Genomic DNA, 27,019 nt, shown 5'->3' on the forward strand with positions numbered 1-27,019 from the left:
GGGAGGAGATCTGTGGCAGAAGGCGGTCTCGGAGGTAACCAGGTCCAATGCCATGGAGCGTTTTAAAGGTGGTAACTAACACCTTAAAACGCACCCGGAGAACCACTGGCAGCCAGTGCAGCTCGCGCAAGAGCGGTGTCACATGGGAGTAACGAGTCCCTCCCATCACCGCCCGCGCGGCCGCATTCTGGACCAGTTGGAGTCTCCAGGTGCTCCTCAAAGGGAGTCCCATGTAGAGAGCATTACAGTAGTCCAGGCGGGAGGTGACGAATGAATACTTATGGAATGTAGCAATATAACTATTTCATGAATATTTATTAGATTTATGGCAGATCCTCTCCTTATTGGAAGATGAATTTGTATACCATGGTTTACATTTAATAAATTCAGATACAAAACTGGGTCTCCATTTCTTTCTTTAATCCTTCCTCTCTTCCTTCTCTATATCTTTCTCCCTCCTTCCTTCCTTCCTAGGGTGAAATTGGTGCTCCTGGTCTCCCAGGTCCACCTGGAAAAGTAAGTAGAACTGATGTCAACGCTGCTAACATTGGATGTTCTTGCTTTGACGACATATGGAGATGCAGCCTTTTTTCTTTCTTATGCTTTACTCTTAGAATTAGATGATACTGGGGGAGGAGGAGGAATGTGATGGGAGTTAGTTAGACATAACAATATTGTAATAGTGTGTGAATTCAGGGCTTTTGAAATAAGAGATGATAAGAAATGGCGGATTGGAGAACAGGAGGGAAAGCCTACATTTCAAACTAATTGGAGAATGTGATTTATGACTGTTAATTAGGGGAGGGAATTTTGCTTTGATACTATGTGCTCAGGGGAGGGGAATCCAGTTTTTGGCTTCAGCTATGTTAGTGCCCAAGCTATGCTACTTCAATAAAGATTCTTTAAGGTAAACAATGCCTCGAAGTTCTTTGAAGAGTTTCATCTGTCGGAACCATGACAACTGCATTTAAAAAGCTGTAAGGACACCTAGTTAAACTTGGCTGATTTCAATAAGATAAGCAAGATTAGATCCCATTATTTCCTGGTGAGGTAATCCCACCACTATAGACTATACACCATGTCTTTATGTATGTTCAATATGACTTGAAGTCATTCCACCACAATCCATGAAATCACTACAAGTACAACTTGAAGTGTCTTTACCTTAAGAAAAAAACTGTAAGGATTATAAATGAAATGAGGACATATGGGTGGAAAAAGTAAACCAATGTTTCTGAAAATCAAAGTTTCTTCTGTTATTTAAGGTGAAGATGTGCTTCAGTCAGTCAACTGCATTATACTTGTTTTGTGTGGCCTGAAGGCCTGCAAAAAAAATGCTCCTACAAAATTTTTGCTTTGTGTTGCAAGCTTTTGTGTAGCCTTCCATGGAGTTACTGAGTCACAAGTTTTATTGCCCATCAATAGCAAGTGATGCTGAACACTGAAAATCAACACATTTGGAGACCCACACTTAGTGCATTTGTATGATGAGTTTCCATTGCCTTTGGGATATGTTATGGTTTTGAACTATTTTGAAGTCATAATAAAAAAAGGAGCATTACCATGTATTTATCACCATAATGCAATCGCCCTTATGTTGTGGCTGTTATTATTTTATGAAGTTGATACTGAAACCTCTTATTTCCATTGTTTGCACTCTAGGTTACCTCATTTACACCAAGGCCTAGTATTCCTGTAAGTAATTTTTAGTTCTTTGACATCCTATGTTTATGCTTATATTTAACATGCTTAAAAGGGAAACTGTATTAAACATTAAGCCATGGAATTTCATATACTTTTCAAAAAGATATACATAAAGAACAGAGGCTGATGAGAATCCTACAGTTCCTACTTGCAATGGGAAGGAAGATCCAGAAAATATCCATGGAAGCAAAACACGTATGGGAATCTGGGATCTTACAACATCAGATCTTCAACTGGATAAAATGAGCCTCTGGAATGGCCAGAGATGGTATGGATGTCCACCTAACTTGGACATCAGAATAAAATCTCCAGGTTCCATCTCTACGTTAGCATTAGGCAAGACCTAGCTCAAAAACAGTAACTGTGAGAGGGACCTTGGAGTCCTAGTGGACGATCACTTGACTATGAGCCAACAGTGTGCAGCAGTAGCCCAAAAAGCTAATACAATCCTGGGTTGCATAAACAGAGGCATAGAATCAAGATTACACGAAGTATTAGTACACTTTATAACACCTTAGTAAGACCACACCTGGAATACTGTAACCAATTTTGGTCACCATACTACAAAAAAAGATGTTGAGACCTTGGAAAAAGTTCAGAGAAAAGCACCTAAAATGATCAAAGGCCTGGGGACTAAAACATATGAAGAACGGCTGCAGGACTTGGGTTTGGCTAGTCTAAAGAAAAGGAGAAATAGTGGAGACATGATAGCAATGTTCCAGTATTTGGGGGGCTGCCACAAAGAAGAGGGGGTCAAACTATTCTCCAAAGCACCAGAGGGCAGGACAAGAAACAATGGTTGGAAACTGACCAGAGGGAGAAGCAACCTGGAATCAAGGAGAAACTTCCTAATAGTGAGGACAATTAACCAGTGCGACAGAAGTTACCTCCAGAAATTGTGGGTGCTCCATCACTGGAGGTTTTTAAGAAGAGACTAGACAGTCACTTGTTTGAAATAGTATAGGCTCTCCTGCTTGAAAAGGGGGCTGGACTAGAAGACCTTCAAGGTCTCATTCTATTCTATTCTATTCTATTCTACTCTACTCTACTCTACTCTACTCTACTCTACTCTACTCTACTCTACTCTACTCTACTCTACTCTACTCTACTCTACTCTACTCTAATTCTATTCTACTCTACTCTTATTCTGTTCTATTCTACTCTACTCTTATGTTATTCTATTCTATTCTATTCTATTCTATTCTATTCTATTCTATTCTCAGTTGGCCTATGGGAGCAAGATTTCATATTGCCCATGATAGATCTGAACTGAAATCCAGAGCTTGAGTGTGATTTTCCCTCTGTAATTTTAGGTTATTTGCTGAAAGCAAGTTGACCTACAAAGAAGGATTTATTCTGTTGATACATCATCATCATTCTGTATGATATAAGAAAGGAAATTTTATCTGGGTTAGCAAATCCAGTTATTTCTTGATCCCTCAATTTTAACAGGTGGAATATCCATACTTTTCCAATCTTCTTTTCAATCTGTCTTAAAATATTTCAAAACAAGCAAAGAAAAACAATTGAAGGCAGGGAATATCAGGCTGCTTCCCAAGATGAACTTCCTATCTTAATTTCTACAACAATAAGAGCTTCCTTTTATCCTTATTTAGTATAATCTTTTTCCTTAATCTAATTATTGCACTTTAGGCAACTTTGTGGTTAAAGAAGGGATTATAAACTTGCAAAAGTGTTGTTAATATTTTCCCAAGTGAGCAATCAGAAAAACTGTTAGTAAATTAAAGACAGTTCAAATAGTTTGCCTTAATTTAGTTAGTTCACATTTCCCTGTCATGTTCCTCTAGACCAGAAGAGGACAGCAGATGTTCTTCATAAAAAAAATAATCTCCTTTAACTCTGTCTTAAAGTTTATCTTGTTTATTATCTGTATTGGTTTATGACAGCAGTAAATTGAAAATTAATTGAATCGATGCAGTCATGTTATAAGTAGTCCTCAACTTATAACCACACTTACGTTGCTAAGTAAGAGCTTTGGCCCATTTACGACCTTTCTTGCCCTAGTTCAGGGGTGTCAAACTCAATTTCATTGAGGGCCGCATCAGCATTGTGGTTGTTCTCGTGGGGCCGGGTGGGTGTGGCCAGGGTGTGTGTGGCCTATTGGGTGGGCATGGATGGAGTGGGTGTGGCCTACTGGGTGGGCATGGCCAGCTCTACATCGTTCGCGTCAAGGGGGCTTGGGCAGGAGTGGGACAGATCTGGGGGTCTCTGGCAGAAGGGGGTGGGACCGGGGCAAGCGCCAAGGCATGGTCCATTTCTTCATTCCTCACAAAGGGCGACACCTCCCCAGCATGCACCCAGGCGGCGGGACCGACACGGCAGGGGCTGGTTCCTCGCTGTTTCCAGACGGCCTTGTGGAGCTAAGACTGAATGCGTTTCAGCATAGATGGCCATCACAAAATTGTACATTGGCTCCTGGCCGGCCTGGGCCAGGGCCAAGGCAGTGGGGGCCGTTCCCTCACTGTTTCCAGGATGCCTTCGCGGGCCACATGAAACCATTTCGCGGGCCGCATCTGGCCCCTGGGCCTTGTGTTTGACATGTCTGCCCTAGTTGTTAAGTGAATCACTACAGTTGTTAAGTTACTAATATGGTTGTTAAATGAATCTGGCTTCCCCATTGACTTTGCTTGTCAGAAGATCACAAAAGGGATCACATGAACCCGGGACACTGCCACCGTCATAAATATGAGTCAATTGTCAAGTGTCAGAATTTTTATCATGTGACCATGAGAATGCTGCAATGGTCATAAGCATGAAAACGGTCATAAACCACTTTTTTTCAGCGTCGTTGTAACTTTGAATACTCACTAAATGGACTGTTGTAAGTTGAGGACTACCTGTACTTTACAAAGATATTTAAATTTTGCAAAACCCTTTAAAACAATAGAATAAGTGATCCCTGTTCATCCACCCTCTTTCTGAGGGGTAGATTTCTGCAACAGCATATTTTCCTCTATAGAACTTGTGTTTTGTAGTATTTTTCCACTGGGGAAAAAAATTGCACACTATTCATGGACTTTTTGAGAATTTGAGAGTTAGAGATGGAAGTTTTCCAGAACTTGATGATGCTTAATTTGGGGACTTAATAGAACTTTATCAGCTGTACTCTGAAAAATGACAATGCCAAGCCACCTCTATAGTGTTGCTAAGAAAACTACAGGAAGTTGTCCATGTCAGGCCCAAGTCTCAGAGATGATACATTGAGATCTACTAAAGCAGAGGTCTCCAACCTTTTGGGCACCAGGGACTGGTTCCGCGAAGAGAGGTTTTTTCATAGACTGGAGAGTGTGTGGTTTTGTGTGCTGCCTACATCCTGTGGATGGGGCTTTGCTTGTTTGTGCGGACCGGTTGCCGCCATGCCATGGCCCAGTACTGGTCCATGGACCGGGGGTTGGGGACCCCTGTACTAAAGGCCAGTTCTTTGTTTGTAGCTAATAGACAGAATCTTGCCAGATTAAAGCTGTAACCTTCTAACCTAACAAATATATCCTGGAAGTTTCTAAGGCAGGGGTAGGCAACCTTGGCTCTTTTATGACTCGTGGACTTCAACTCCCAGAATTCCTGAGTCAGCCACGCTGAGGGGAAAGGGAGAGGTTTCCAAGCTGAGCCATGCTGGCTGAGGAATTCTGGGAGTTGAAGTCCCCAAGTCATGAAGGGGCCTAGGCCTAGGCCAGGGGTAGGCAACTTTGGCTCTTTTATGACTCGTGAACTTCAACTCCCAGAATTCCTGAGCCAGCCATGCTGAGGGGAAAGGTAGAGGTTTCCAAGCTAAGCCATGCTGGCCAGGAATTCTGGGAGTTGAAGTCCACAAGTCATAAAAGAGCCAAGGTTGACTACCCCTGTTCTAAGGTATGGCTACTGCTGACTTTCCCTTCTCTCTTCTCCTTTAGTTGCACATGCCATCATAGTCTATGAAGTGACTACAAGTCAAGCTTGACTCGAGAGAGACTTTATTTTTAACCACTCTCACAAAATATGGAATCAGACCATGTTCCTGCAAAGTTGCCTGTGGCCATTTAATTAATAGGAGTGTCACCTTCGGAACAGAAGACTCAATTCCGCAGCTGGAATGGACTTGCTAATGAATTTCTATCTCAGATAGGAGCCAGATCATTCTGCTGTAATGGAGGCTGTCATGTTTAGCAGTTCTATCACTCTTTATCTAAACGAACATACAATTATTTTCTTTTTTTCTGTTTTACTCAAGGGAGAACAAGGGCCAAAAGGTGAAAAAGGTGATCGTGGAGAAAGAGGTGAACCCGTAAGCAGATTATTATACTCTTTCTTTTCAGATAAACCATTTCAAATGAGTAGAAAGTTAAAATATAGGCAGCATGGTGATTAAAAAATAAATAAATTGTAGAGAAAGATGGTAGAAGATAAACAGATAATAGATCTGATCCAACTATCTATGTACAGTATCTACTTAAACATTATTTATGTATCATATATCATGGATAATACATCTATAGCATATAAGTAGATAGATGTATTACATCTACTATTTCTAAATATTGTTTATGAAAATAATCATTTACATTAATAAACTAAGATGGATAATTTTAGGAAAATAAACAGAGTGAATTGTTGGTCTTATGTTACAACCGTGTTGGTCTTATGTTATGAAACAGAATTTTATTTATTTATATAGCTGCCCATCCCACAAAACAAGATTCTGGGTGCCATATAAGAATTGAATAATAAATATAAAAACATAAAATCCAGATGAAAATGAACATTATAAAAAGAAATATACCAACCCTAGTCAAAGGGAGGACGACAATGGGTATTTAGCAATGGAACTGTCTGAGCATATCTTCTGTTACCTGTGAACTTCTGGCCTGATTGTATAACCAGGTCCTGAGGGAATTCCAAAATATTAGAAGGGATGGAACTAATCTGATTTTGGAGGGAAAAATGTTCCATAAAGCAGGCACCGTGACAGAGAAGGCATATCTCCTGGGAGCCAATAAGATAAGAGATAAGATAAGATAACCTTTATTATCATTTTTATACTGTGGGCACAATGGCACACATCAAAAATGAAATTTAGTTGCCTGCTCTCAAAGTGAAACACATACATGACACACACCTAAACATACTATGAACAACATATGTATAGACCCACATCCCTACATATACGTAGCAAATAAATATTAAATATTGTCCATCTTGAATATATAACGGAAGGAGGAAGCTTGAGAGTTTGCAAGGTTAATGCTGTATGGAATGAAACGCTGGCTGAAATTGGATGTTCTGCTTCGGATACCACGAAGCCTCCTCCCAGAAGGTAACAAGGAAAACAGGTCGTGAAGAGGATGTGTAGTGTCCCAGATAATCTTTCGGACCCTGCTCAAGCAGCGCTTCTGTGCTATGTCCTGGATGGGAGGGAGGGAACTTTTCGGCCATCCTCACCATTCTCTGCACCGCCTTCCTGTCTGAAGCAGTGATGCCTCCAAACCAGACTGTGATGCTGTATGACAGGATGCTCTCGATTGTCCCCCTGTAGAAAGTGGTCAGGACAGGGGAAGGAAGATGTGCTTTTCTCATGTGGCGCAGAAAATGCAGGTGCTGCTGTGCCCGCTTCACCAGTTTCTCACTGTTGAGCGACCAAGTCAGCCTACTCGTTAGCTGCACACCCAGGAATGTGATGCTGGTAACCATCTCCACAGGTGAATCATTTATCCACAGAGAAGTGTGGCTGTGCCTGCCTTTTCTGAAGTCGACAATGATCTCTTTGGTTTGTCCGGTATTTATCTAGATCTACAGCTGATGGTACTCATAGCATGGAATGGGACAACTTGTGGCCAACGTGCCATGGTCAACTCACCACGGTCAACTCACCACGGCCAACTTGCCACAGGACAACTCAACTGTGGGGCAATTCAACAATTCAATTTAATGATTTAAAATCATTTTAAAAATATTTTAATTTTTGCCATTCACATTTCATTTTTGTCCCTCCTTTGTCCATCCTTTCTTTAATGATTCTATTCCACTATTTTTTCGATGTTAGTGAAACTCTTATGCCATAGTGAGTTGGCCACAACAAGTTGGCTGTGGTAAGTTGGCCATGGTGAGTTGGCAGCAGTGAGATGTTGTAGACCTTAGCAGGGAATGGGACAACTCATAGCATGTCTTCTCTGCCAGAGCTAATGGGGCTGATATAACTGGAGAGAGGCAGTCCCGCAGATATTCCCCTTGTTTAGGTTTTAAAATAGTTATGGTGCAGGAGAAGGTAAAATTCCTCTTCTAATGCTTTCATAATTTTTTTTTATTTTATTCCAAAGATTGAGATACAAAATCCAAAGGAAAAGAAAATTAACAAAGACCAAACAAATCTAGACAATAACATTAAAAATGTGAATTAAAAAGGATAAAAAACAAAAACACATATTATTGTCACTAGTTGAACACTGACCAATCTATTGCAACAATAATAGCTCCCCCTCTAGGCAAAGCAGGTCCAAAATTTATAAACTTCTACATCTATTTGCAACCTGATTGACCTGTCATACACTGAATGTATATAAAAAAGTGTTAAGGGGTTAAACAACAGCAAAGTTAAAGTTCAAGACCCTCTGTTGACAATCTGTTTACTCGTAGAAAATCTACAATTGTTTCTTCTCTAACACAGATCACCCCAATCGTTATCTCTGATCTGTCCAGGATCAAATACCCTCATTTGGCTCTTAATAATGAACCTTTTCTGATGCTAAAAGAACATCTCTTTCTTAGATCAAGATACTCAGATTCACTACATTGGAGGAAAAAAATCATCTAAAACTGAGATCATTTATGTGTGTTTCTTTTTCTGCTGCTTCTTTTCTATAGGGAGAACCAGGTGTTCCAGGAAAACAGGGACCAATCGGACCTGCAGGGTCAGAGGTAAGTTAAGCTAAAATAAAACCACTAAACTAGCTCATATATTGATATATATGATAGGGTGATGAAAACTGTTCATATGATTAAGACATTGATACAGATAACCTAAAGTCCTCTTGTAATGTCTGAATTGGCAATCCCAGCTGAGCTGTCTTTTATGTATTGATTTGCATGCTTAGACCATCTGAGGAGATGGCCATCCCAATGCTTCAGGAGGACCTGGTCACTTCAGTGGTATCCTTGAAAGTCAGATGATAAACAAGTAGAGTTGATCTTTAAGAGGTTTACAAGTTAATATTCATCCATCTACCTTTCTTCCCATCTGTGGAATGAAATCAGAATGGTTGGACAAAACTAACCAAAGAGAGAAGCAACCTAGAACTAAGGAGACATTTTCTGACAGTTAGAACAATGAGAACAATGCACTGAGTATGTTCAAGCTGAGATTGGATTGAAATACTGCATCCAGTTTTGGTCACGACGATGTAAAAAAGATGCAGAGACTCTAGAAAGAGTGCAGAGAAGAGCAACAAAGATGATCAGGGGACTGGAGGCTAAAACATATAAGGAACGGTTGCTGGAATTGGGGATGTCTATTTTAATGAAGAGAAGGACGAGGGGGGACATGATAGCAGTCTTCCAATACGTCAGTGGCTGCCCCAAAGAAGAGAGAGTCAAGCTATTCTCCAAAGTGCCTGAAGGCAGGACAAGAAGCAATGGATGGAAGAGAAGCAACCTAGAACGAAGGAAAAATTTCCTGACAGTGAGAACAATTAACCAGTGGAACAACCTGCCTCCAGAAGTTGTGAATGCTCCAACACTGGAAGTGTTTAAGAAGAGACTGGACAGCCAATTTTTTGAAATGGGATAGGGTTTCCTGCCTGAGCAGGGGGTTGGACTAGATGACCTCCAAGGTCCCTTTCAACTTTATTATTATTATTATTATTATTATTATTATTATTATTATTATTATTATTATTATTATTATTATTATTATTATTATTATTATTATTATTATTATATGGAATGAGCTTTGGAATGGAATGGGTTCAAAAATAATATAAAAACAAACACCCATTGTTTATAGGTACAAGTAAAAATACATCAAACTAATACTCTGATTAAATTTATCTATATTATTTCCATAATCCCAAATAATTCTAATCATCAATTCAACTTTTCAGTTTTTTAAATTTTCAGTAGGAATAAATATAATAATTTCTGTATTGACTTTAACCATGTGTACTTGAATATAGAATAAGCAAATGTTCTAATTTGTCGCTCACTCTGATTGAATTTAAGATTCCAGGAAAAGCTGTTGTTGATCATGTGACAGACTTCGTGCTTTTCCAGTATAATTAATTGCTGGTCATAGAAACTGCAATATAATTGTTATGATCACAATGAACATATCAGAGTAATTAAAATATCCCGTAAATACAACTTTATTTCTTACTCATTTTTCAAAAGATCTGCCATTGGTGTTTGAAAGTATCATCTGAGTCTTCTCCTTGGTTGGCCAGGTTGTTGTGACCAATAACATTATAACTTTTATTTGTTGTTCATCTTATTGTTATCACATCTCCAAGTTCATTTATGTCAGGGGTCTTCAAACATGGCCCTTTTATGACTTGTGGACTTCAACTCCCAGAATTCCTGAGCCAGCATGGGAGAACTATGGCCCCTTCATGACTTGTGGATTTTAACTCCCAGAATTCCTCAGCCAGGAATGCTGCCTGAGGAATTCTGGGAGTTGAAGTCCACAAGTCATAAAAGGGCCAAGTTTGAAGACCCCTGATTTATGTAGATTGCTGAGTAGGAATGAATACCCTTAACACTTCTCATTTCCTTTTGCTTCTGTTCCTTTTGAACAAATAGTATCCTTTAAAATAAGATGATAAAGACCTGGGTATCTCAGCTTGATGTCCAGGTGTTACTAACTTTTAGTGAATGAAACCAAGGAGCAGCATTATTTTCCTTCAGTTATCAAAGTTCCTTCAACCGCTATCTTGGCACGGGGTCAACTTGCCTTATTGACTTCCTGAGCTTCTGCATCTTTGACTCTTCTACCTACTAGACTGAACCCTTCTTTCTTTTCTTTAGGGTCTGAAAGGACAAGAAGGGGAAGTAGGTCATCCTGGACCTCCAGGAGAAATTGTAAGTAAGAATATTTTTTTCAAGGTAGATAAAGGTTTAACAAACACTGGGATATTTAAGAGCCTTTCCATCTCTGAAACAGTGCCATTTGCAGTGTTGATATTGAGAATAAATCTAGTGAATAAATATTGTTAGCAGGCAAAACACAAAGGTGATTCTGTGTTAGAGTCCACTCTTTTCTCTAATTTATAGGGAGAGTCCACAGGCATTGGGCGGCCACTAGATTTAAAGGAAGAAATAAATAACACTGAGACCAAATTTGCATAAATGTCATTTATGAGAACCAATATATTCTTCAAACCTGTGGTTATGATTTATTTTAACAGGGTATCCCTGGACCTGCAGGACCACCTGGCCCACGTGGTTTGCCTGGGAATGTGGTGCGTATACAACGGCAAGGAAAAGCCAGTTATTTGGAAGAAGAGCAGTTGTGCCTTTGTTCACCAGCTAAATCCACACTGATTATCCTGGTGACACAGATTCATCACCTTTGAAGGGGATGGAATTTTACCTCTATCAACTGCTCCCACAACTTGCATGACTTCTTCCTTGACACCTGCTGTCCACATCTTCTTCTCTTCTCGTTTACTTCCTGTTTTATTGCTGTGGGTGTCCAGGGAGATACAAAGTTCTGTTTCTTGCTCTTCTAGCATTCCCAGCCACTGTTATTTGATGCTATTATTTGATAATGTTGTCTCTCCATCTTCTTCTGGGTCTGCCTCGTGTCTTTGGCCATCTCCTCTTTCTGTATATGTCTTGCACAGTACGGAATCCCATTTTATTAGTTAAATACAGGAATAAGGTTGCAATGCATTGGAAGTACAGGAAGTTACAACTGGTCACTTACAATGAAAAAAAAGTTACTTATGTCCCATCCTCAAAGTTATGACTGCCACTTATCCCCTACAGTCACATGAGGGACATTTTGACTGCTTGGCAACCAGCTCACATTCATGATGGGTTGCAGCATCTTGCTATCATGTGACTGTGTTTTGCAACTATTTTCCAGCAAAAGCTCCCATTGGATAAGCTAGATTTGGACTTACAATCGTGTGATTTGCTTAATGAACACGCGACTCATTTATTAACTGTCATAAAACTGTCATAAAATTGAGTCCAGTCATATGGTGACTCAACTTATGACTCCAATGATTCGCAACCAAAATTCCAGGCAAAACTGAGGTTGTAAATTGAGGATTTACTTGTATTGCATTTGAAAATGCTCCAACAAGCTGGGATCTATCCATGGAAATGGCCAAACATTTGGAGAAATGTTGTTAGCTTTATTAGAATTTACAGAATCATATTTTTTGGGGATTCAAAGGAGTCACCAATCCCGGACTCTGTGTTGAAATGCCAGTGAAAGGATCCATGATGGGTACTATGTAGTTTTTTTTTTGCTTCAACTCATCCTGGGGAAATGAGTTTAGCACCTTTCTTGTAGTCTGTTGAACTGTTCTTATGAGTCAAGATTTTTTTTCCCCAACATGAACTTGGAATCTATCTCCAAGAATCTGTAACTGCAAGGAGAAGGTTTTCTAACAGGCTCTGGAGTATTTATCTGGCTGTTTCAATGTGGTGTCATTTTGTGGGTACAAGTCATCTTCCCAATAAAAGGAAAGGAACTCTGAGTGCAAAAAATGATCCTTGCTGTTTTATTATCCCTTTTCTCTCTGCTTCAAAAAAGAGCGATGGGACTTCGGTCACATTCTTTGAAAAATAATTGAAGTCCGTCGCAAGACACAAAGCGATATTTTACTTCAACATGCAGCTGCAAGGATGTCTTTAATTGCTCTTGGATGAAAAAGTTCAGCATTTGCTACACAATATAGCATACAAATATTTACGATAAACAATTTTGAGGTGTTTTTAATGGGAAATGATGTACAAACGTCACAAAGGAATAAATATGGAACATTTAATAAAAATACCCTGACAAAATATTCACGAGAAGTAATTAAAGTGATGATTACAGACAATTTCCATTAGTTTATTTATTTATTCATTTATTTATTTGCATCCTGCCTTTACTATTATTATTATTTTTACAAATAACTCAATGTAGTTAACATATTCCACACACCTTCCTCCTCCCAACCCTGTGAAGTGAGCTGGGCTGAGATATAGTGACTGGCCCCAAGTCACCCAGCTTGCTTTCAGAACTAAGGCGGGGCTAGAAATCACTATCTCCTAACTGATTGGTACCCAAAGTCAGTGGCGTAGCGTGGGTTGTCAGCACCCGGGGCAAGGCAAGTAATTTGCGCCCCCCCCTCCACAGTGGGCGGTGACCCGGCGGCTTGGATCGGATTCGCACAGCCAGCACTGCATAGAGAGTGAGTGAGCCAGGCAGGGGCAGAGAGCTGCGAGTGTGAGCACTCCCCCCCAGATGTTGCGCCCGGTGCGGCCGGGCCCCCCTGCACCCCCCACGCTACGCCTCTGCCCAAAGTCACCCAGCCAACTTTCAGGCCTAAGGCGGGACTAGAACTCACAATCTTGGTGATTGGTCCAAAGTCACCCAGCCATCTTTCAGGCCTAAGGCGATACTAGAATTCATAGTTTATTGATGATTATCCCAAAGTCACCCAGCCGACTTTCAGACCTAAGGCGGGACTAGAACTCTCAATCTCTTGGTGATTGGCCCAAAGTCACCCAGCCAGCTTTCAGGCCTAAGGCGATACTAGAATTCATAGTTTACTGATGATTATCCCAAAGTCACCCAGCCGACTTTCAGGCCTAAGACGGGACTAGAACTCTTAATCTCTTGGTGATTGGCCCAAAGTCACCCAGCCAGGCTTTCATGCGTAAGGCGGGACTAGAACTCACAATCTTGGTGATTGGTCCAAAGTCACCCAGTCAGCTTTCATGCCTAAGGTGAAACTATAACTCACAGTCTCTTGCTTTCTAGCCTGCTACCTTAAGCATTAGACCAAAATGGCTCTTCATGTTTATCGTTACAAATAATCTCTTTATTTTTTCACATACCTGAATCATGCTCATATAATTCCTAATCAACCTGTCCCATAGAAAAATTTGATTTGTTGCATATTATTTTCTTTACAGGGTATACCAGGAGCTGCTGGTCAGCCAGGAACTGATGGACAAAAAGGAGAAAAGGTGAAAAGATGTTATCCACAGCTAAGGTGTAATGGTTATTTGCAGGAGGGCTAAACATTAAAAGAATTACATATTGGAATTTCCATCACTAAGTCATTAAATGAGTTGTGCCTGATTTTATGATCTTTTTGACATGGTCATGAAGCAAATCACCCTGGTCGTTAAACAAATCATGATGTCATTAGGCAAATCTGTCTTCTACCATTGATTTTGCTATTGGAAGACCACCCCCCCCCGGGAAGGTTGCAAATGGTTATAACATGTTTCTGGGTTGCTGCAACCATTATAAATACACAACAGTTGTCACATCCCCAAATTTTGACCAGGGGATACTAGGGCGGTTGTAAGTGCGAGGAGTCAGTTTTTTCAGTGTTTTCATAACTAGGAATTGTCATTAAATGAAATGGGTGCAAGAAAAAGACTACCTGTATAATGACATGAAATGCCATATCTTATAATTGGCATCAAACATTGTGATGCTAGCATGTTACAGTGGCATTGGCCTGACAAAATCACCATGTATGGGTCATCAATTTGGCTTGCTGTAAATACTGCTTAAATCAGAGGTCCCCAGCCTTTTGGGCACCAGGGACCAGTTCCATGGAGAAAGGTTTTTTCCACAGACTGGAGAATGTGTGATTTTGTGTGCTGCCTGCATCCCGCAAATGGGGCTTTGCTTGTTTGTGCTGACCAGTTGCTCGCATGCCGTGGTCTGGTACTAGTCCACGGACCGGGGATTGGGGACCCCTGGCTTAAATAATATGCAAATCTTATTATGCATGAATTAAAGTAGTTACCTGTGCAGTCTTTTATCTCCTCTATCTGATGTTGTGCATGTCAAATATTGTCCTGTACTAGCTGAACAGCAGTAAGCAGGGTAGCAATTAGTACTCTTCAGTTTTATTAGCTCAGCCATGGCAGTTAATGCTAGAGCTATCGGCTGTAAATTAGACAGAGAGAGCTCTGCACCTCTTCTTGTAGTTTGTAGTGGTGGCTTAAACACAACCAAGAGGAGAATGTCTGATAGTCTAAGGCCAAAGAAGTCTGCAATATCCAGGCTGGAGGCTGTAATCCAAACAACTGCTGGTAGGACAAGAAATCAGGAGAAATCAAGAATACGAAGCCAGAGGAATGCAGTTCTAACATTGCAACTAGAGCAGTGGTGGCGAACCTATGGCACGGGTGCCAGAGGCGGCACTCGGAGCCCTCTCTGTGGGCACATGTGCCGTTGCCCCAGCCTCGCTTCCCCCCGCGACCCCCTCCTCTCCAGCAGTTCCCCTGAAGGAGAGTCGCCTCTGAACGTGGTCCACGTGGAGCAGCGCAGCCAAGGATGTGGCAGCCAGGCAGCGTAGACAAGACTCTGCCCTCACACCCCATCGTACACAGTTAATGCTGCAGGGTGCAGGCAGAGGGCGTGACCGCCATAATGCTGCTGGGTTGCCTGGGCGACCTGCGGCGAGCCCTGGAGGCAGTGAGTGGCCCTGCGGGCAGGCGGGGCAGGGGATAGGGGGTGGAGCAGGGGCGGGGCAGGGGGTGGAGCGGAGGCGGGGCCAGTTTTTGGGCACTCGGTCTCTAAAAGGTTCGCCATCACTGAACTAGAGGAAAGGAGTTTGAACCTTTTTATAATTAGAGGATTTAATGTTAGAGGATTTAATGCCTTGTCCTCTAGAGGAGGCATTTCAATGTTGGCTGCTCAATCCTCCTTAGCTAGCAATGTGGTTTTGAGCCTCCAAGTTCCCAAGTTGAAGATTCAGCTCCTTATTCTCCAAATTGGTAATCAACATCTTCAATGATTAGGTCTCAGTCATCATTCCTGGGAAGCAAATAGCATATTTGCTACCTAACTATAGGCTGGGAATCTGCCTCTTCAGCTTCAGAATTAGAGAAATTTATGATACATACTTCCTTTTGCTAGCCTTTACGTGGACATTCCAAATGTCTGCAATTGGTGTTGTTGTGATATTAGTTCCTCCAAACCATGCAGGGGTGACAAAGGAAGACAAATGATGATGTATGTCTGAGGGTCTCATCATGCAAATGGCACAACCTGCATACTTGTGTCAGACACTACAATCTGATTATATAATTGCTCCATTTGGGATGACATCACCATTACATATGGTCATCATGGCAAAATCACTGGTTTGGGCCAGTATTTTTGTATTACTTCTGTGTCATTATCCTCAAAGGCACGTAGAGAGTAGTGAACAGTTAGGATGTATCCAAATCTTCCAGGTCAGTTTTGTGATTTTATACCAATGAGATATTTCAGACCTGGGGGGGGGGGGGGAAGGGAGGTTATAATATAACACAAAATAAGAGCTTGTTAAAGATAACTTAAGGATGTGTTTCCCACATCCTACATTCTCCTCATTGGTGGTTGCTTTAGTTTCATTATTTCTTTGTCATACAAGTTGCTAATGGATGGATAAACTGAATAAATTCCATGCTCAAAGGAAAACTGGTACAATGAGGCTATTAAAACTCCACGTGATGTAAAGAAGTATTTGCAATCCAAATACTGAAGTGCTTATATTGATTTCCACAAGGTTTTTAGAAGAAAGTTCTAGGTTTTTTTTCTTGGCTTCTCTATTTAGGAGAAACAGGTGGTGAACCATCCATAGTCCTTCCCAGTCTGAATGAAAACCTTTGATGTTGATTAATGAAATACGTAGAAGGTACTGCCTGCCTCCTAGCCTGTCTTAATTGTCAATCTATTCCCGTTGCTTTTTTCTGCAGGGAGAACCTGGTAAGGAAGGAAAACTAGGTCCACCTGGGCCTACAGGTGAACCAGGAGCTGTTGGAGGACCTGGATTACCTGNGGGGCGGGGCAGGGGGTGGAGCAGAGGCAGGGCCAGTTTTTGGGCACTCGGTCTCTAAAAGGTTCGCCATCACTGAACTAGAGGAAAGAAGTTTGAACCTTTGTATAATTAGAGGATTTAATGTTAGAGGATTTAATGTCTTGTCCTCTAGAGGAGGCATTTCAATGTTGGCTGCTCAATCCTCCTTAGCTAGCAATGTGGTTTTGAGCCTCCAAGTTCCCAAGTTGAAGATTCAGCTCCTTATTCTCCAAATTGGTAATCAACATCTTCAATGATTAGGTCTCAGTCATCATTCCTGGGAAGCGAATAGCATATTTGCTACCTAACTATAGGCTGAGAATCTGCCTCTTCAGCTTCAGAATTAGAGAAATTTATGATACATACTTCCTTTTGCTAGCCTTTACATGGACGTTCCAAATGTCTGCAATTGGGTGTTGTTGTGATATTGGTTCCTCCAAACCATGCAGGGGTGACAAAGGAAGACAAATGATGATGTATGTCTGAGGGTCTCATCATGCAAATGGCACAACCTGCATATTTATGTCAGACATTACAATCTGATTATATAATTGCTCCATTTGGGATGACATCACCATTACATATGGACATCATGGCAAAATCACTGGTTTGGGCCAGTATTTTTGTATTACTTCTGTGTCATTATCCTTAAAGGCACGTAGAGAGTAGTGAACAGTTAGGATGTATCCAAATCTTCCAGGTCAGTTTTGTGATTTTATACCAATGAGATATTTCAGACCTAAGGGGGGAAAAAGGGAGATTATAATATAACACAAAATAAAAGCTTGTTAAAGATAACTTAAGGATGTGTTTCCCACATCCTACATTCTCCTCATTGGTGGTTGCTTTAGTTTCATTATTTCTTTGTCATACAAGTTGTTAATGGATGGATAAACTGAATAAATTCCATGCTCGAAGGAAAACTGGTACAATGAGGCTATTAAAACTCCATGTGATGTAAAGAAGTATTTGCAATCCAAATACTGAAGTGCTTATATTGATTTCCACAAGGTTTTTAGAAGAAAGTTCTAGGTTTTTTTTCTTGGCTTCTCTATGTAGGAGAAAAAGGTGGTGAGCCATCCAGAGTCCTTCCCAGTCTGAATGAAAACCTTTGATGTTGATTAATGAAATACGTAGAAGGTACTGCCTGCCTCCTAGCCTGTCTTAATTGTCAATCTATTCCCGTTGCTTTTTTCTGCAGGGAGAACCTGGTAAGGAAGGAAAACTAGGTCCACCTGGGCCTACAGGTGAACCAGGAGCTGTTGGAGGACCTGGATTACCTGGAAAGGGTCGAGATGGAGAAAGGGTAAATTTAATTCCTGAACTAGTTGTATAAGCAGATACTGGAGACTCCCTTGGATTGCAAGGAGATCAAATCAGTCAATCTAAGAGAAATCAACCCTGTCTATTCTTTGGAAGGGCTGAAGATGAAGATGAAGCTCAAATACTTTGGCCACCTAATGAGAAGAGAGGGCTCATTGGAAAAGAACCTGATGTTGAGAAAGATGGAAGACAAAATGAGAACAACAGAGGATGATGAGATGGTTAGATAGTGTCATCGACAAAATGAACATGAATTTAGGCAGATTCCAGGAGACACTGGAGAATGGGGAGGGGTCTGGCATGCTGTGGTCCGTGGGGTTGCAAAGAGTCAGTAACTTAGTAACGAATCAACAAAAGCAGATACCTGTCACTTTGAGAATGATCTGATTGATCCAATTTACTCATTTTGTGAGTTATAATTCTATTCCACAGCATTGTCTACTTTGTCATTGGTTTACCTGAACAACATTTTTTTTAATTTGCGTTTTCAGCTGTCATCCCTTCTCTTATGAACTGTGAATATGCCCAGAAACAGAATATCAGGAAAAAGCATATTAAAAAGACTATGTCAGAAATGCTGCTACTATTATTCATTCCTGTCAAGTTTTAATTTGATTGGGTTGCATGTATCCCTCTGCATCCTGGCAACCATTAGAGCAAAGAAACTGAAACTGGAAGAACAATAGGTTGAACAAATTGTGAAATTAAAGATGAAAGCACAAAAACCTGTGAGCTTTTGTAATTAGTCAGTCTTGTCTATAATTCAATGACTGTGTTTGCCAGTGATTTAGTGATTGGCATAGCTGCTTTTCTGGGTTCATGAACTACCGGTACACTGAATCATCAACTAACCCAATAAACTGGGCTTGTAAATGCCACACCTATACACACACATGCACACAACCCCCTAAATAAAGTTAAAACTAAGTGAGATGTGTACAAACAGAGCTTATGTATAAATTTGGAAGAAGAAAATTTCTTAAGCACCTCATACAATAGACTCCAAAGAGAAGCTAATTATTAGAAGACTGCAGACTAAATATTAACTAGGCCTTTAGGAAGCAAACAGTAGTTTATTTAAACAATTAAACAATTCATTTATTTAATGTATATGCCACCCATCTCACTCTAAAAAGGGGATTTGGGAGGACATTAAAGGAATTTGATGGAGTGACACATAGGAAGTGAAAGTACTTTCAATTGGTCTCCATCCCAAAGAAGGCATGTAAATTACTTCCTCAAACTTAAAAGGCCCTATTACATTCTGTTTAGTTCAAAAAAGAAAGAATATCTGATTACTTGGTACACAAAGTATTATCAGTTCACTCCAAATGTCAGAAAAGAGGAGAAAATCCCATCCCAGTTGTGATCTATTCAAACATTTTCACCCAGTGGTGGGATTCAGCCGGTTCCCACCACTTCAGCAGAACCGGTAGCTAATTTTTTGTTGCCCAGGTCCAGAATGGACTTCCAGAAGCGGCATCCACACAGAGAACCATGTTGTTCACATATTTGAATCCCACCACTGTTTTCACCCTATAGCTTGCATTTACCTATTAGTGATACAATTAAAATAATTTCCTTGATTCAAAAGAAATGTTTCCTGATTGGTGTCTTAAGAATAACAGAGTGGCAAACAGCTTCAAGATTATTGACTTGTTGTCCAAGCCCCTGAAGCACACCATGGCTTGGTTGAGATAACACAACCTGTTGGTTGGCGAACATGGCTTGAGTAGTTTGTAGGTTTGTAGGCCATTGTCTTTGTAAGTTATATGAACTGGACCATCGAATTAAGCAGCTAAAGCACCAATTTGTTTGGAAATACTGTGCCATGTTTTCTGAACATAGTAATATACTGAACCTCAATGTAGTGGACCATTGGGGAGTGCTATATGGCACTATCAAATGTCTGTTGAATTTGAAAGGATGTGGATTGCATTAATTTATGATATTTTGCTATAGCCAAATTTAATGTAAATATAAATGGACCATCAAAACTACTTTGAATAACTTATCTATTATTTCAGAATAGAATTTCCAAACAAAAATGTTTTCCATTCCATCCAAAGTCTATTAAATTGAGGGTTTCATTGTAACATATTCATCACCCAAGGGTTAGGGGCAGTGGTGGGATTCAGATATGTGAACAACCGGTTCTCTGATTGGATGCTGCTTCTGGAAGTCTATTCTGGGCCTGGGCAACAAAAAATTAGCTACCGGTTCTGCCAAAGTGGTGTGAACTGGCTGAATCCCACTACTGGTTAGGGGTTATTATTTGTTCTTTGTAAATGGGTTCCCCACATGTCTATTCTTGAGAGTGAGCAGACCTAGGGCTAGAATTCATGTTCATTTTCAGAGGTCTAATAAATGGATGTATTTGCTTTTCCAGTTGGGGAGGATCATGTTAACTTCTTTTATATTTGTGTGTCTTTCTAGGGTGAAAGAGGTCCACCAGGTTTACCTGGAACCTTTGGGCATAAGGTGAATATCTGCTTTGCCCTTCTATGATAAACTAAGGATGGAGGTGCATTTCATGTTTGCAGAGGAACAGGTCTGGCCAGATATTATTTCAGCAGGACTAGAGTGAAAGATGCCATCTATTGCCCCTATCCTGGTCAGATATGATCTCTACCTAAGGTCTCTCAATCAGATGTAGTACTTTCCCACCTCTGCTGGTGCAAAGAATGCTGTTCAGTCCATCTTTGGTCACTGCTGGGCTTCTGGCCATGAAAAGTGGACTCTTGTGTTAGGTTCAACAGAGGAACATAACCCTTCCTTCCTTCCTTCCTTCCTTCCTCCCTCCCTCCCTCCCTCCCTCCCTCCCTCCCTCCCTCCCTCCCATTTGCCTTTCTAATCCAAGCATTAGGAATGCTATGAAACTTCTTTTCCCACCAGTTTTCAGAAGATCTTCTCACAGAAGGGAAGACAATTGGATCTTTGTTTCCTGGCACAGTTGTGTGTGAGGGAGGCAAGGGAATCCACCAATCAGGGACTTTGATAATAGTGGTATGAAATAGCTGGTCATCATTGTAGTGAACTAGAGGAAGGGGTTGAAATCTGGAAAAGGATTCTTAAACCAGGTTCATTTGCAACCATTTGCAAGTGCAAGAGAAACAACTGATAGATGAACACACAAAAGCTCTAATTTTGTAGTAGGGGACAGCATTAAACATAATACCTATACAACGATGGGGGCTGATAATTAAAGGCCAGTTTTCTCTTTTTAAGCCGGGACTTATTTTTAATTGCAAGATAGAAAGCCATTCCAGAAAAAGACGTTTGTCAATGCAAATATTGATTTAAAAATGAATGGTTCCATTACAGAGTAGAAAGTAAATTTTGCACAAATTTGAACTTTGTCTGAATGTTTTAGTTTGGATTCCACTCAATTTTAAGTGAGTGTTTAAATCTTGAGAAGGAACAGATACAAATTCTTTTAAAATATTAAAAAGAATAATGTGAATCGTCTTTGTGATAAATTTTCAATGACAACATGTAGTTTAGAAATTAAAAAGAAGCAAATAATACTGATGATAAATTCTATCTTTTCTGCCCAGTAAGGAAATTATTTGCAAAAATGTAAGTTTAAAGAGACATTCATGTAAAACGCACGAATGTATCACTGTTTATATTTGTACAACTCTTTGTAAAAAAATAAAAAATATAGGAATAAGATGGAATTACTTTAAATTGGAAAGCCGAAGCACAGTAAAAGTCACCTTAATCAAATTTAGCCATCCCTACTTCTGTTTCTCTCTCTCTCTCTCTCTCTCTCCCTCCCTCCCTCTCTCTCTCTCTCTCCCTCCCTCCCTCTCTCTCTCTCTCTCTCCCTCCCTCTCCCTCCCTCTCCCTCCCTCCCCCCTCTCTCTCCTTTTCTAATGTAAGATGGATATAACATAGTTGTTATAATAGGTCTGGAAAATAAATTTATTGATATATGCAATATTTAACTTGTCCTTGTCAGGGAGATCGAGGTGCTCCAGGTGTTCCAGGTCAACCAGGAGATAGAGGAACCCCAGGTGTTGGACTTTCAGGGCCACTAGTAAGTATGGAACATATTACTCACAATTTGTGATGAACCTCAATGAGTCTTTCAAAGGTGAATCATGTTTGAAATTGTGGTCCACGTCATCTACCTTGGGGGCATGAATGATATCAAGACTCACATCACACAGACTGAGTTGCCTGCATCTCTACCAGAAGCAAAAAAAAAAAATGTTGATTATTTGACCAATAAAGGATCTGTCATAACAATTCCCTTTTTGTCCTGCATCTTTAATACTTTCTGGGTAGCTTCTATTATTACTAATAGTATATTAATGTTGAAAAATAAAGCAAGTGGCATAATTAATTCTAACATTAAAACTGTTGCGTAGAAAATTCGCCACAGATAAAGTAAAAACAGGCCAGACGTAATCCCTTGGTGAATCAAATATTCTGAATCAAATCATTGATTAGATTTGCAAAATCAATCCCATTTGAATCAGTCATTCCTACTGAAATGTCAAATTGTTTTTGGGAAAAACAATTCTGCCCATGTGCAGAGACATCCAAAACAGTTTGGAAACAGTCGAGTTTATGATTTAAGCAGACTTCTGGATTTTATTTGGAAAGTCAGTTCAGTTCTTAATCACATTGCCTTCAAATTCAATTCTATCTCAAACCTGAATGTTTGTAAAACTGTATAATTTTCAAAAGAATTAGCCAGAAATTTAGGGAGGGTTGTTTGTGATAACTTTATCCTCTGATTAACATATAATTTTAGAATTTGTTCCTGTTGTAACATTCATTTGCTATTTAAGTGCCCAGCTGTGTCGAGGTTATTCATTATCCACATTAAAGCATTGACTGAGATAGGCGCCTACAAAAATTGAATGAATGAATGAATGAATGAATGAATAAATAAATAAATAAATAAATAAAGTGAATGATTACTGTCAATATTTTTCAGGGACCTGTGGGACCTCCTGGAGACAAAGGGCCACCGGTACAGTAGGTCTTTCTAATTATATGCAGTATGTGGTAGGAAATAGGATGGAAAGATTATTGTATTATATCACCTTTTGGTTTGCCAATGATAGTAGTAAATTCAGGTTCATATAGTATCAGTAGGATCAATTCATATAGAAATATTGACTTGATTCTACATTCCCAAATGTCCTGCCTTATGACATTGCTTAGGATCTACAGATATCCAGGCCCTCATGCCTTCCACAAGTTCTGAGCATTTTGAGCAGAATACTCAAGGGCTGGATTATTATGGGATTCATGAAAGGATAATTGTGCTGATCATCTCTGTTTCCATACTCTGTTCATTTGCTACCATATGATGGCACCTCCTTGGATAGGAGGCATTTTCAGATGTTAGAGATCAGAGCATTATGCATAATTCATCACATTTAGAGAAACTTCCTATATGTAGAAGACAAGCTTGTCAAGGACAAACCTCTCTTTGACATGGTTGCCTATCAGGACATTTTATATAAGAAAGCTTTTTGCATATAATTCTCTTTATTAATTTATTGAATTAACCCTTATTTGGTTTATTTCAATTTCAATTCACTTGAAAGGGTAAAGTATGAAATTTCTATAGAAGCATTGTTGAGAACTACAGTACCAAGGATTGTTGTGATGAAAACATAACAAAAGAAAACAGAGATGTAGGTGATGTCTGGGTAATTTAGACAAGCAAAGCTGATAAAATTCTAGGTGTGTTTAGTGTATGGATAAAACTTAGCAGGTGATTGATTCTACTATGTGTCGCTTATGCTTTGACCATTAGTTATTTTCTCCTTAAATCAACGGTATACGGGAGAATTCAGAACCACATGTGAGAGCGACCTTCAAAACTGTTGGCAAACTGTAATTTTAACACAAGAGGATAAATCATTAAACACAGGACCAGAGATTATTGGATTAATTAGTAATTAATGCTTATAGAAGCATGCATTGTTGAGTTTTTTTTTCCTTCCTTTTGATCTCTACCATAACTATTTAGAACGCTGTTGAAGACCAAGGATAATTCTTGCCCCAAATAAGTTTCTCCATCCATGACATAGAAAAATATAGTATGTAAGCTGTCATGTGTCTGATTAACGAAATACTTAAAAGAACTTTCAGGCATTTTTTTAACCTAAAAGCGTTTATTAAGGTTACAGAGATGTCAGTACGGCATGGTGGAATGCTTAGATCTGATTTTCTTTTCTGTTGCACATAACATTCCAGGCATTTTTCCCTCCCCTATTTTGGGGTCATGGTTCACATCTTCCAATTAACTTGGAAGATGTGATTCACTTCCGGTTCCTTTTTCCCGGGCTTTCCTTATTCTCCTCCCCTTTCACTGCTGCCTGATTTAACTATAAAAATACCAGACAGTTCTGCATATTGTCAAAGCAAGAATATACAGTATTTGCAGCGTTGACATAAGCTTTGAAATAACGCATCAAATTCCTTCTTTCTGTTTCATCAGGGTTCTCGAGGTTTACCAGGCATCCAAGGTCCTCCTGGACTGACTGGTCAGGATGTAAGTAAAAAGACCGACGGTTTATTAATTTATGAAATACAATGGATTGTTGAGCAAAAAGTATGAGACCAGAGGAAGCATAGTTTTCCTTATCCCTTCAAAACTAAAAAAAAACAACAACCACACAGACAATGCAGTTTCTTTTTACCTTGTTAGTGAAATAATAGCTTGTTGGTGAAGTAATCCCTCAGCAGTGTACAAAGTAAAGAAGGCTACAACATAAGATGTAATCCAGTGGTTCTCAACCTGTGGAAAGAAAGAAAGAAAGAAAGAAGAGGATGTAGACAGATAAAAATAGGGGACAGAATTGATTCTCCCAAAATCTACTTTTACGCAAAATGACATTGATGAATTAACTGAAAAACTCTAAGTACGATCTCTTCTCTTTTTCAAAGACCTAGGTGGAAAGATTTCAAGTTATGATGGACTGCTTTCTTTTTAATGAGAAAAGAAATGGTCAACAAATTGCTTCCATGGTCTTTTTAAAAAAATATTTCCCCAGATTACATCAGGATCATGTCACCAGAATTCAGCAGAGACCCCTGAACATCAGCATAGGATGTAGAAACATCTTACATGAAAACTGAACATACAAAAACATGAACAGTACAGAATAATAGAGTTGGAAGAGACCTTGGAGATCTTCTAGTCCAACCCCCTGCTCAGGCAGAAAACTATACCATTTCAAACAAATGGTTGTCCAGTCTCTTTTTTAAAACCTGAAGTGTTGGAGTATTGACAACTTCTGGAGGCAAGTTGTTCCAATGATTAATTGTTTTTGCTGTCAGGAAATTCCTCCTGAATTCTAGGTTGCTTCTCTCCTTGATTAATTTCCATCCGTTGCTTCTTGTCCTGCCTTCAGATGTTTTGGAGAATAGGCTGTCCCCATCTTCTTTGTTGCACCCTTCTTTGTTGCAAATATTGGAACACTGCTATCATGTCACCCTAGTCCTTTTCATTAAACTAAACATCTCCAATTCCTGTATTGACCACAAGAAACCTTCATTCTATGAAATTTGAAGCTCTCATAACTTCCTGAATCTTGCTACTTAGATGAATATGACTATTGTGAAAATAATTTTACTAATGGAACACATTGTAGCTGAAGAGAGAAAAAAACTTGGCATCTATGTACACCTCAGTGTAATTGCATTGTATGGATGAACAACACTATTATTTTTGAAGCGTTTGATACCCATATGTGGTACCAAGAGAAGAGAATATTTGTAGTTCAGGTTCATCTGTGAGATCCTCGAAGTGATAATGTTATGTAGTTTGGTAATGAAACATCTACAAGAAAGCCACCAAGTTCAGAGAGCACCAAGGACCCTATTATTCTTTTCCCCCCTTTCTTTCTACAGGGTTTACCTGGAAATCCAGGAGAAAGAGGACTACCAGGAAAACCAGTAAGTCACCGCATAACCTTTCTCTCTTTCTCTTCTCTTTCTTTTCATTGGCCCGTTTCATTAAGAAATCAACAACTTTGTTCCAAGCAAATATTTGTACTACAGTACAGTACGTGAATACCTGAGAAGAAAACCATACTATGTTGTTCAGAGGTTGGCAACTATGGCTCCTCTACAACCTGTGGACTTCAACACCCAGATTTCCTGAGCCAGGAAATTGAATGCCACAGGTTATAAAGGGGCCATAGTTGCCCACCCCTGATGTTGTAGACATCTCTATCACTCTCTTAACTTACATCAGTGGTAGTGGAGCTGCTTCTCCTTTGTGAGAACTGCTTCAGTAATGTGGTCCTTCAAAAAGACGTTTGATCAAGGGTAGATGATCTTTTACGTTCTACCTTTGATACCAGATTTTCTGAAATGATCTCCACAAATGATAGAGGTGTTTTTTATTTTTCTTCTCCTAGGGTTCCCCTCCTATCCTTACCCCTGATGACGTCAGACTGTTAGTTAAGGTAAGTTCTTTCCCCAGGGGTCCAAAGAACTAATACTTGGGGAACATTAATGTAAACTGCGCATGCCTGAAGATGGCACACGTCGGTGAATAGCTCCGAAAATGCGGAGCCCGAAAATGGCTAGAGGGTGGGCTCGGAAGCCCCCTGGAGGTCCGGAGACCCGTCCCCCATGTGGATTCCTCCCCCGGTAAGGCCCCTGGACTGGATACGGGACGCGTGGGGACGCGGGGACGCGGGGACGTGGTGCCGACCTGGTAGCCGCTTTTTCGGCCTTTTTCGGCCTTTTCGGCTTTCCCAGCCTTCCGTCCTCGGCGGCCCCGCTGGAGGTTCGCGGGCGGCTTTTTCAGCGACCCCCAGGACAGACCGCTCGGCCCAGGGCAGACCGCTCGGTCCAGGGCAGACCGCTCGGCCCAGACCACTCGGCCGCAGAGACATTTGTGGTGGATGCGGCGGCCTGGGCGGCTCGGATGGCCTCTTCTGGGCGGCCGTTTTGGCCGTGGAGATATCTTCGGCGGCCTCTCTCAGCCCCTC

General features: G+C 40.3%; 1 protein-coding gene across 1 annotated transcript in view; it reads left to right on the forward strand.

Annotated features, from left to right (window-relative positions):
- Positions 1-27,019, forward strand: part of COL22A1 (collagen type XXII alpha 1 chain) — a gene marked incomplete at its 5' end in the record, with an annotated part of 125,127 nt that overhangs the window by 56,059 nt on the left and 42,049 nt on the right. The window contains 13 exons of the mRNA XM_015825724.1: positions 475-516; positions 1,663-1,695; positions 5,933-5,986; positions 8,016-8,087; positions 8,560-8,613; positions 10,714-10,767; positions 11,094-11,237; positions 13,828-13,881; positions 17,923-18,027; positions 20,481-20,525; positions 22,009-22,086; positions 24,514-24,567; positions 26,441-26,488. Of these exons, the coding sequence (XP_015681210.1) occupies positions 475-516; positions 1,663-1,695; positions 5,933-5,986; positions 8,016-8,087; positions 8,560-8,613; positions 10,714-10,767; positions 11,094-11,237; positions 13,828-13,881; positions 17,923-18,027; positions 20,481-20,525; positions 22,009-22,086; positions 24,514-24,567; positions 26,441-26,488 (837 nt within the window). The remainder of the gene's footprint in view (positions 1-474; positions 517-1,662; positions 1,696-5,932; positions 5,987-8,015; positions 8,088-8,559; positions 8,614-10,713; positions 10,768-11,093; positions 11,238-13,827; positions 13,882-17,922; positions 18,028-20,480; positions 20,526-22,008; positions 22,087-24,513; positions 24,568-26,440; positions 26,489-27,019) is intronic.

Source organism: Protobothrops mucrosquamatus, unplaced genomic scaffold, assembly GCF_001527695.2.
Source record: "Protobothrops mucrosquamatus isolate PMUCROS unplaced genomic scaffold, P.Mucros_1.0 scaffold2771, whole genome shotgun sequence".
NCBI classification, from domain to species: Eukaryota; Metazoa; Chordata; class Lepidosauria; order Squamata; family Viperidae; genus Protobothrops; species Protobothrops mucrosquamatus.